Source organism: Heterodontus francisci, chromosome 12 (assembly GCF_036365525.1).
Source record: "Heterodontus francisci isolate sHetFra1 chromosome 12, sHetFra1.hap1, whole genome shotgun sequence".
Classification (NCBI taxonomy): Eukaryota; Metazoa; Chordata; class Chondrichthyes; order Heterodontiformes; family Heterodontidae; genus Heterodontus; species Heterodontus francisci.
Window position 1 is genome coordinate 83,457,660 of NC_090382.1, and position 12,098 is coordinate 83,469,757.

At 41.2% G+C, this 12,098-nt stretch overlaps 1 protein-coding gene across 3 annotated transcripts in view; it reads right to left on the reverse strand.

Annotated features, from left to right (window-relative positions):
* Window positions 1–244: 244 nt before the first annotated feature.
* The window catches only part of LOC137375961 (long-chain-fatty-acid--CoA ligase 6-like), a 118,152-nt gene continuing 106,298 nt past the window's right edge, over window positions 245–12,098 (reverse strand). The window contains exons 17-20 of one of the 3 annotated variants that reach the window (XM_068043763.1): window positions 10,169–10,312; window positions 9,152–9,253; window positions 8,042–8,113; window positions 245–3,746 (exon numbers count right to left, since the gene is read on the reverse strand). In XM_068043763.1, the coding sequence (XP_067899864.1) occupies window positions 3,606–3,746; window positions 8,042–8,113; window positions 9,152–9,253; window positions 10,169–10,312 (459 nt within the window). In that variant the 3' untranslated portion in view covers window positions 245–3,605. The remainder of the gene's footprint in view (window positions 3,747–8,041; window positions 8,114–9,151; window positions 9,254–10,168; window positions 10,313–12,098) is intronic. The other 2 variants (XM_068043762.1, XM_068043761.1) reach the window with 2 other exon arrangements.

Below are 12,098 nucleotides of genomic sequence, written 5' to 3' on the forward strand. Positions count from 1 at the left end.
AGTGTAGGATTAGTATAAATGGGTGGTTGATGGTCGGTACAGACTCGGTGGGCCGAAGGGCCTGTTTCAGTGCTGTATCTCTAATCTAATCTTCACATTTAAAACAGTGGGGCGGCACAGCGGTTAGCACCGCAGCCTCACAGCTCCGGGTTCGATTCTGGGTACTGCCTGTGCGGAATTTGCAAGTTCTCCCTGTGACCGCGTGGGTTTTCGCCGGGTGCTCCGGTTTCCTCCCACAGCCAAAGACTTGCAGGTTGATGGGTAAATTGGCCATTGCAAATTGCCCCTAGTGTAGGTAGGTGGTAGGGAATATGGGATTACTGCAGGGTTAGTATAAATGGGTGGTTGTTGGTCGGCACAGACTCGGTGGGCCGAAGGGCCTGTTTCAGTACTGTATCTCTAAATAAAAAAATCAGTGTAAACACTTTCCAATGTAATTCTATCAATGCTGCTGTAAACATGGCTACCATTGTTGAATTTTCATGGATAGTACAGTCATTCAACTTTTCATGATATCTGAACACTATCTATCTCCTCCCTAGGCTCTTCGAAGACTGCTTTAATTGGCAATTATGAGGTTTGTGAGTGCAATCTTCTGTTGACTCTCCACCCAATCTTAGATTGTTGGGGGGAATGCTTGGTATTCACCTTCATTGTTGTGGATAAGATTGGGAACCTAATGGAGGATGAACTTGCAAATGTAAATTCATATACCATCAATTCATGGCACTAGATGTTGATGCTGCAGTGACAATTTCCACTTCAAAGTATTTATATACAAATTATAATTTCACAAGCCAGATTCCTTCAGATGCAAAATTTTGGTCTTCACCACCCGAGTGGTAATCTGGCAGGGTAGATCGTACATCCTTTGCATAAATTGGATAATTGTAATTTAATTGAAGTTAAGAATCTAACCCAATGTGTGTGAAATAACAATGGACAAAGAGCTATAGTGTTGCATAATTGGTTAACCCACTCACTGCATAGACCTGCACTTGCATATGGATAAATTGCTCCAGTTGGCATTTGTAGATTTCTATTTGCACTATGGTAATTAAGAATTAACAGACAGTAAAAGTCAGAAAGAGTTTCATAATGAACTCTGCTCCCCATCTTTCTGAAAGCTTCTGCATGCTGGATGGTTATAAATATTTTGTGAGCTCAGTTAATTACATCTCAGGATCAACAATGCAAATACATATTTAAAAATGTGTAACAGCACTTTAAACTGTGCATTCTACAGCAAATGCAGGATGATTTTCATTACATTAGCTTGTAATAGGGCTAGTCAAGAAAGGAAAAGTTAAGAAAGAGTTACTGCGATTGTTCCTATGTGTACAGGAAAATGTAGCTGTACACAAATACAGGATGGAAAATAAATAAACTGTTAAACTATAAGCTGAGAAAGAGAGAGAGAGAGAGAGAGAGAGAAAAAGGAGAGAGAGAGGTGTATCCAGACATCCCATCAACAGGTTGTGATAATTGTAACAATGCCATAGTATAATATTTGAACTGTACAGATATGAAATGCTTCTTAGGAGTGTAACAGACTATATGATGCAGTGGTACAGGTGCCACTCTGGTGTTTGTTATTTAAATGAATATCAGAACAATTTCATCACTTCCACATTTTTTCTGGGTGTTGTGATTTGTAGGAACAAACAGAAAATATGTGACCTACGTGGAAAGGGGTTCCTGAAAACAACTGGCTCTTCTATTTACTCAGCTAGAGGTAGTATATGCTCCAAAAGGTTTTCCAAATGTTTGGTTGGCCTTCAAAGGCAAATCAAGTCTAATTCTTGAATAACCGTCTAACCTTGATCAGCTGCCTTAATAAGCCTTTTCAAGGTTCCAACAACTTAGAAATATTTGATCACCTCTATCTGTACTTAACTCTCAATCCCATTTCTAACCAGAAATTCATCCATCTGTTCCGAAGAAGGGTCACTGACCCGAAACGTTAACTCTGCTTCTCTCTCCACAGATGCTGCCAGACCTGCTGAGTATCTCCAGCATTTCTTGTTTTTATTTCAGATTTCCAGCATCCGCACTATTTTGCTTTAATTCATCCATCTTGTTTTGATAGAGACAATCCAGAGAGAATTAATTATTTTAGCTTTATCTTGGATTTATTCTTGTAATTCAGATTTCTGTATCAATTATGATGACATTTTTACATTCCAATTCTTAAAAAATAGTTGCAAGGTGACTAGTGACTTAGCATAGTCAAACTCGACTCAAGTATTACAACTTTTTCCACAACCAAGACTGGCAATGAGGCATGCTGCAATATATAGGCATCAATCTTAAATCAGTGATAGCACTCACCTCAGATACAAGATTGTCGCTTCAAGCCCTACTGCAGAGTTTGAGCTAATAGTCAAAGTTGACACCCTATCTTCCAACATTTAAAGTGGATGCAAAAACTCCCACAGCAATTTTCATAGAACATGGAGATTCTCCCAGTGGCCTGGCCAACATTTATCTCAAACCAATACTACCTAGCAGATCAATTAATTATTTATCCATTTGTAAGAAAATTGGCTGCTGTCTGCACCCAAAAATTAACAGTGATGACACTACAAATGTAGTTACTTGGCTGTAAAGCACTTTGGGATAGTCTGAAGCATGAAAGGCACTATATAAATGCAAGTATTTTTTCACACCTCATCTACTTGCTTATTTCAGATTAAGTAGCCTATCATTTTCCCATCCGTCTTCTAAAACATATTGGTATAAAGATTGCGGTCCTGTAGCTGGATGCAATGTAAGCCCAGTTCTTGCTTTCACTTTTTACCTCCTTCAGCATTATAAACAACAAAAAAAGATTCCCATCTTCTCCAGAATGTGGTGTTGATCATGACAAGCGAAGAAGAAAATTGAACCAAGTGCCTGACTAAAGTAACAAACTAATTTCTAACTACACCCCCTCAAGCCAAATGGTGTGAATTTTCCATATGCTGCATTCACTCTACTTGCATTCACTTGCAAATTTTCTGAAAATTTCTAATGCTGAATTCTCATGAATATATGGTATTCACAAAGTTCTCTGAATATAATAATAAATTATTATACTTTTGGTTTTGGTGCAAAATGCTACTGTGGTCCGAAAAAGGCTAATGCTCGTCAATAGGAAAAATAAACATACAATATCTGGTTCATGCACTGATGAATGCATCCAGGTTAAGGTAATTACATGTTTAGATAACAGACAGATTTATGTACACATTTACATGTACAAATATTAAAGGATGACATTTCGAGGTGCTTAACCCTTAACCCAACTTTTATTTTCCATTTTTACAAAATATGTACATTTCAATTTTAAGCTATCAGTCATACCCTCATATAAACAAAGCAAATCTTACTGCTGTAGAACATATAAAATTGTCTCTAGCATACTGCAGCTTTAAAAAAAGGCAAATCTTTATTATACACAGTTCTTAAAGTTAAGCAAGACATTTTCCAGTTGACTGAAGAAAATTAACAGGTTTCTGAATGTAGCCAAAGAATATATTTTATATTTATAGGTCATGATTTCTTGACATAAAATTACCAGCACATGAATAGGAATGTTCTTCATGAGACATTTCCAAATATTTTCATATAGAAGAATTTGCATAAAGTTCTTCAATTTGTTTCCGGAAGTAATTTCTCATCTCTGGCCTCTTAGCCTTTAGAGTTGGGGTCAACAGGCCATTTTGGACAGAGAACATTTCATAGTGGAGATAGATGCCTTTAACCTATAGATCAAGAAATCACAATGTTCAAACAGACCATAACTTCAAAAATGAGTGACTACATGAATTATTCTTTTTCCCCTTTCAGGTCTCCCAACTCTGTACACTTTTCTCCTAGCTTGAGTGGGTTTGAACACCTTCTGTTGGACCTCCATCTAGGTTATTACTACTCCATAGTGCACCACAGTCCATTTTTATTTATTTTTTCTTTTCTTAGCCATCTGATCTCCATATATTTTTTCTCACAAAGGACAAGAAATGCACATGGATATCTCTTCAGCTGACAGAAGGTACATGTCTGGATGGCAGAATGAGTTAAAGGAAATTACAACTTCTGATTCGGGGTCAATGTCATGCCCAATAAGATTACATATATAGCACAGAAAGACCATTTGGCCCAACCAATCCATACAGGTGTTTATGCTACACTCGAGCCTCCTCTCATTCTTCCTCATCTCGCTCTAACAACATAACCCACTATTCCCTTCTCCCTCATATTAATATACCCCTTTAAATGCATTTATACTGTTCACCTCAACAACTCTCTGTGGTAGCAAGTTCCACATTCTCACCACTTTTCAGATAAAGAAGTTTCTTTTGAACACCCAGGGCTGGATTTTTAGGCCCCACCAGGGACGGGCACATAGGTGAGTGGGCGCTAAAAAGAGCACCGGGCTATTTTCCCGGAGATGGGATGGGGAGGGTGGCGGGGAGCGGGGTGGCGGCAAGGCTACCTGTTAATGGCCACTTCAGGTCAATTGTCCAAGGCTGACTGGGATTTTCCAGTCAGACTCCAGGTTCCCGCAGGCGGTGAGGGACACTGCAGCTCCCTGGAAGCGGCCTCCTGGTGGCACTGTGGCGGCTCAGTGCTCCAGGCAGGCTTAGAGGCCCCCCACTGCCTGCCTGGGTTCAGCTGCTGCCGCAAGCCACCTCGTGGAGGGGTTCCCCCCCACCAATAATGATGGCCTGGCTGCTGGATCTATTTTTTAATCTTGCATTCCAAAAAGTTGGAGCGTGGATGCCTCCATTTTGGTGCTCTTTTCCTCACTTCCTACCATGTTATCATACTACTGCCAAGCTGGAGGGCCTCCTTTTGGCATGCTAGCTTCAAGAGCCAGCCTGCCTGCCATCCTTAGTTGGATGGCGAGCCCACCCTCTGGCCAATATTTGACCAATTCGGGGAAAATCACAGGTGAGTGACTGTTTTCCCACATAGTGCAAACTTCTGACCCCCATTTGAGACTGACAGCAGGGTTCTAAAGCCCACAGGGAAACTCCTGCTTCCTATTAGATTTCTTAGTGACTATCTTATATTGATGGCCTCCATTCTTGCCTTCCCTACAAGTGGAAGCATTCCATCCATGTCCTGTCTATCAAAAATCCCATAATTTTAAAGACTCCGATTAGGTCACCGTGCCCCCATTCCGCACTACCCCCCACACCTTTCTCTTTCCAAGAGAAAAGAGACCCAGCCTGTTCATCCTTTCCTGATGGGTATAACTTTGCAGTTCAGGTTTCATCCTTGTAAAATTTTTTTGCACCCGCTTCAGTGCCTCTAAATCCTTTTTATAAAATAGCGGCCAGAACCTACTCAGTACTTCATGTGTAGTCTAACCAAGTTTTACTACAAGCTTAGCATGACTCCTCCACTTTTCAATTCTATCCTGCTAAGAATAAACCCCAGTGCCTGGTTTAATTTTGTCATGGCCTGATTGATCTATGATACAACTTTTAGTGATCATCCCATTTCGTTTTTTATTTTCCAAGTAATGTGTGACCTCCTTATTTTTATTACCAAAGTGTAATACCTCACACTTAATCCACATTGAAATTCATTTGCCTATTATATGCCCATTCTGCAAATTTATTAATATCTTCTTGTAATTTGCTGCAGACCTATCCCTCTCAATTTGAGGTCATCTTGCAAATTCTAATTATTAATTAGTGTATTGGTGGTACCTTATCAAAGTGCATTTGGAAAGCTCAGATTCCTCAATTGGAAGGGCTTCCAGTCTCTCAACACTCAGCTGTTCTGTGACCACATCAAGATCTTCCTCCAGCACTTTCTTCCCTAGCCATGACTCCTTCATTTTCCGGCAGTCTAGACTGCCGCCACTCTTCTCTCGAACCCCCAAAGTCCGTGGATGGATTCTGGACAACGGATATCCCTTGAAGAGGTGGCTACCCACCCATCTACGAGAGCCCCAGAGGCATACAACCAAAGCCATCTGCTCACCAGGACCACGATTGAGCAGGCCATCAGGTTTCTGAAGATGCGGTTCTGATGCCTGGACCTGTGCCACACTGCAGTACACTCCTGCAAGGGTCTACCTCATTGTCATGGTCTGCTGCACTCTCCATAACATGGCCCTCCAGAGAGGTGTTGACCTTGAGGACGGTGAGGCCCTGGAAGGAGACAGCTCATTGGAGGAAGAGGAGGAGGAAGATGTAGAAGAGGAGGAGGAATAGGAGGCAGAGGGGGAGGATGCAGAACACCGAGGTGCTCCAGCTGCACAGGGAGATGGCTGGGTGCGGCTGGGGTGCGAAGTTCTCATCAGGATACTGGAATGTCAGGGATCATCTGATCTAGGAATGTTTCATCTGAGCCCCTCTGACCCAGGATGAATGGCATAGCATGTAACTCACTCCGAGATGCCTATGCTAACATTTCAATTGAGGACACAGCCTGGAACATGTAAACTCTTAATTGCCAATGAAGGATGCGCATCTGCCCAGAGGTTTTGCCATTACTGTAGAGGAACCCTTGATCTCTTTCACAAGCTCATACCTCTTGTCCCGCCATCAATAAAAGGAGTCTCACACGTCTGACTTCAAGTGACATTATTGACATGGTGCTCATAAAGGAAAACAGAGCACAGATACAGATTGATGACAGCCTAATGGCCCACTCAGTCCTCCAAGCAATGCAGTGGCCTCAGCACTCAGCCACTTCTACACGGTGCTCCCCTTATGGCCTCAGATAAGGTGGAGGCAGCCTGCTCACTTGTCTCGGCTTGCAGCTGAGACGAACATGGCGATCATCCTAGTCATGGAGGTGCCTGTGGGGGCATCTCCAGAGGCTACTGCACCTGAATCATTGCAGGGACAGCCTCCATCACTGGGCCCTACTTCACTGACGCTCCCTCTGTCAGAGGGGCCATGGAGGCCAAAGATTATGATGGTGTCCTGTGAAAGGTGGCACCCTCATCCTCCTCAGCTCCTGGCTGGCACTGCGGATGGCTGGAGGGGAGCACTGGCTACAGTGCAAATGGAATCCCCTTCAAACATCTGTGCCGCACCACCGACCAGTCCAGGCTACATGGTGTGGCGTGCATCCTGTGTATGTCCGTGCGCACTTCCTGCATGCACTTCAAGTGCTGCTGCATATGGCTCTCTATGAGGTTGACCACTCACTCAATGGAAGAGCTCATGCACTGAAAGCCCTGAGCCATTGTGGCACACGTGAGCTGGATAGACACCTCCATTCCCTGCCCATGACCTCACATTGCATCAGGGAGCTTCTAAACATGGGAGCATACCTGCTGCTGTTGGTCTAGGCAAAGCCTCCTTTCCAGTGACTCCTGAGGTCCTGCATTTTTTAAAAATTTGTTTTTGGGGGATGTGGGCGTCACTGGCTAGGCTGCATTTATTGCCCATCCCAAATTGCCTTTGAACAGAGAGGCTTGCTAGGCATTTCACAGTGCATTTTAAGAGTCAACCACATTGTTGTGGGTCTGGAGTCACATGTAGGCCAGACCAGGTAAGGATGGCAGATTTCCTTCCCTGACGGACATTAGTGAATCAGATGGGTTTTTACAATAATTGACAATGGTTTCATGGTCATTAGACTAGCTTTTTAATTCCAGATTTATTAATTGAAATTAAAAAGCTAGTCTAATGATGACCATGAAACCATTGTCGATTGCTGTAAAACCCATCTGAAACAGGTGAAAATTTACTTTACTGAGCCTTAATTTTAAGCGATCAAAATGCCTCTACTCTTGCTGCCACTTCTCTTTTTTTTTTGTTTCTTTCATTGTCTTTGTTTCCAGCTATCACTGAGATTTAGAGTTCCGTATGAGAAAATTGTTTGCCTTTACCCAAGGTATACTGTAACTCACAGTAGTTTACAGAAGCTATTTTAAAAAGATACTATCAAAATAAATTCTAACAACTGTGAAGCAAAATTTTAAAGAACAAAATATTCCAAACTCAAAATTATCTTTGCATATAATTTTAGCTAAAATGTTCCCCTGTCATAATCAATAAGGGAAGAATTTCAACCTCTATTGTCTTACCTGTTCAAATGAAGAAAGGCCAGCCTGCTGCCCCAGCTTCACCATGTCCTCCATGATAGCTTTTTTAAAACCCTAAATTTAATCAATGCATTCCATTAAATAATACACAACACAAAACTGAATGATCAATTTACTTGATTGAAGAAATAGTAACTCTGGCATCGAAAATAAATTAACAGCTTTTCCAATTTCTTATTGTAAAAACATCACAAAATATTTTTCTCCGAATATATAAAATATAAAAGATTAACAGTAATTTAGATATTAGTGTAGGATCTATTTTGTTTGGTTCAAACCATTTCAAAAATATAACACAACAAATCAGTTGGTCTAGTTTCTCTGGTTACCAATTTCACTGCAGATTTAGGGCGGGCAGGGATAGGAATCGCTTGGGAAAACACACTGTTGTGTTCTCACCTCCTTACAGCTCCTTGGGGCGGCACAGTGGTTAGCACCGCAGCCTCACAGCTCCAGCGACCCAGGTTCAATTCTGGGTACTGCCTGTGTGGAGTTTGCAAGTTCTCCCTGTGTCTGCGTGGGTTTCCCCCGGGTGCTCCGGTTTCCTCCCACATGCCAAAGACTTGCAGGTTGATAGGTTAATTGGCCATTATAAAAAAATTGCCCCTAGTATAGGTAGGTGGTAGGGAAATATAGGGACAGGTGGGGATGTGGTAGGAATATGGGATTAGTATAGGATTAGTATAAATGGGTGGTTGATGGTCGGCACAGACTCGGTGGGCCGAAGGGCCTGTTTCAGTGCTGTATCTCTAAACTAAACTACTGCTCCCCACCATTTCCCACAGCCTGGATGTCTGCATTTCTGTGCTGTAACAGGCACCCAAGGCAGGCAGAAGCAGAAGCTGAAAAATGCACCACAAATGGGAATGTAAATTGTCTGGGATATTGATTGAGCAAGTTGAAATAGTGTAGTACTTTTTGGCTACCAACAGAGGTCCCTATTAACACAGTGCACCAAGAGTTTCTGTAGAAAATCCCAGTAGAACAGCTTTAATTAGACTCCTGTAAATTTGTGTTGACTGCAAAGTTTTAGCTCTGTCATATCCAAGTCAAATGCAATATATATCGTTCAGATGTATAATTTTAACATACCTCGGATTTACATAGTTTTCTATATGATCCCTGAAATCCCCTTTTCCTTGCCCAGGCTTCTGTGGCTTCTGGATCTGGTACAACAATACCTACCAAGAAGGACTGTACCAAAACAGTGAAAGCACATTTACACATTACACAGAATACAAAAATGCAATTAAGTTCTAAATATTAAAGTTCAAATATTCATCAACTTTCCTGGGGTTAAATGAGAAGAAAAGTTACAATAAAAACGCAAAACTGACATTTGTAGTCATACAATAAAAAAATACAAAATGAGTGCATCAAAAAAATCCCTTTGAACTACAACATACCATGTGATTCATTCTTGATTTTGCTTTATGCAAGTACACTTTTTGCACAAAAGGTGTTTGGGAGAATATTTTAAATAAGAACATAACTTCTTGGGCAGTTTTCTGTTTACAGTCAGCTTGTCTGAAGCAATGGTTAAAATAGGGCAGTCCAGTATACTTTACTGGGTGAAAATGAAAAGAATATTTCATTCTCGAGAATACTAATCTTCACCTCATGAAGCACAAAGATCACCATATATGCTGCATTGTAACCTATTTTTCTCTAATTCTCTATTTCTAAACATAAACATCACTCCAAAAGCTTCAAGGAATCTGCTAAAGTTACTCTAACTTCCAGAAAGTGGGTGAGGTTGTTGTAGGTCACGTTCGTTTCTCATTTTCCCCTTTCTTCCTCTCTGTTGTGAAGGCCATTGTCTCCACTAGGTGTCTCAGAGTACAATGCAGCCTCAACATTGTGACATATTTAATGTCTCCCAACACATTAGTGGTAGTGATAAACCACAGTAAAATACAGTACACCAGAAAAGAAGGAATCAGAGAAAGAAAACAAGAGAAAATTAAAGCAAATAACCAAAGAAAAAAAGTGGTAAAAATATAATTTTAAATGAAGTCACACATTGAACAGATAACGTATCTTACAAATGTTCAGGTACAATTGTTATAGTTCATATTCTTATGGAAAATTTTTAACATCCATATTTACCTGCAGACTATCCCCATGGACATACACTTGGGCCACAGGCTCACTCCGAACGTAGATATTCTCAATTTTTTCTGGTGCGATGTACTCTCCCTGAGCAAGTTTGAATATATGTTTCTTTCTGTCTATGATTTTTAAAGTGCCATTCTGTGCATAATAAAACAAAGCAATGACCCCACATTATAAATCACATTACTCCCAGAAAATAAGGAATAATGGACCAGTATGTATAAAATCAGACTCCAAACTATGTGGCCATGTCTGAGCACACAACCTTCATAAACAACAGAAGTGTATATCTTATAATGCATAATGTATTCTTATACAATATAGTTGGTCTCCCATAGCATTACTCTTGGAATTAAAAGCATCTCTTTTCCTTTGGTGCTGACTTTCTAGTGCAGTACTGAGGGAATGCTGCAATGTTGGAGGTGCTGCTTTTTGGATATGTTGCACCAAGGCCCTCTCTTCTGAGGTGGATGTAAAAGATCCCATGGCATTATTTCAAAGAAAAGCAAGGAGGTTTTCGCTGGTGTTCTGACAGATAATTCTCCCTCAACCAAATCACTAAAACAGCTTAACTAGTCATTACAACGTTGCTTTTGTGGGACCTTGCTTTGTGGAAATTGTCTGCCATGTTTCCTACATTGCAACAGTGATTACATTTCAAAAGTACTTAAATACTTCATTAGCTGTAAAGTGACATCTTGAGGATGTGAAAGGCAAGATATAAAAATACAGTTCTTTTACTCCATTGTGAGAGCTGCCATCCTTTGGGCGAGATTTTAAACCAACATATTATTTGTCTGGTCTACTGATTCAGGTGGATGTTCAAATGCCATGGAACAATTGGAAGAGCATGGAATTCTCTTGATTTCTTGACCAAAGATTTCTCTCTCAATTAAAACCACCAAAAAGTAACAGATTAACTGGCCTATTAACGACAGTTGTTTATTTTTTGTGGGTTTCTTATTTTAAAAATGTTACCAATGAATTCTTAGCTGTGAGGTCCAAGGCAGCAGTCCAACCCAATTTCTTTTTAGAGCAATCAACATTTTATTGGTTGCTTCCACCTACTTACCAATTGTTTGCTTCAAAAAAGATCAGTAATTTGACTGCAGAGTTTTCTCTTGAATACCTGTACCTCTGTGATACTTACCAACTGAATGGACTATTTTTAAAAAAAAAAAAAGAGATACAGCACTAAAACAGGCCCTTCGGCCCAACGAGTCTGTGCCGACCAACAACCACCCATTTATACTAATCCTACATTAATCCCATATTCCCTACCACATCCCCACCGTTCTCCTACCACCTACCTACACTAGGGGCAATTTACAATGGCCAATTTACCTATCAACTTGCAAGTCTTTGGCTGTGGGAGGAAACCGGAGCACCCGGCAGAAACCCACGCGGTCACAGGGAGAACTTGCAAACTCTGCACAGGCAGCGCCCAGAACTGAACCCGGGTCGCTGGAGCTGTGAGGCTGCGGTGCTAACCACTGTGCCGCCCCGTTTCCACATTTAATCAATTGTATATTGAATTGGTAATTTAACATACAAGATTTCACTGTAGCCAACCAATAATTTTTGCCCAAAATGCCCTAAACTGGATGTCCTGAAATTCACAGTTCTCCTCAAATGGCAACTGTGAAGGTTAAGATAGCTCTTCTCAAAAGTGTATTACTTCCCAAAAATAATAAATTCCTTCACTTAAGCTAACTTTGGAACCACTTGAATATCATAACAAATACACTATGGCTTATTCAGTCCAGTTGTGTACTGATCGACTCCAGGGGGCCAAATTTTACCAGCCCCTCGATGCCATAGGTCGCAGTCGGGGTGGGGGGTGGGGGTGGGGAGGCTGGTAAAATTCTGCAGAGAGAGGCCCGCCTCCACCTGCGACATCCATATGGAGTCCCAAGGTGAGAAC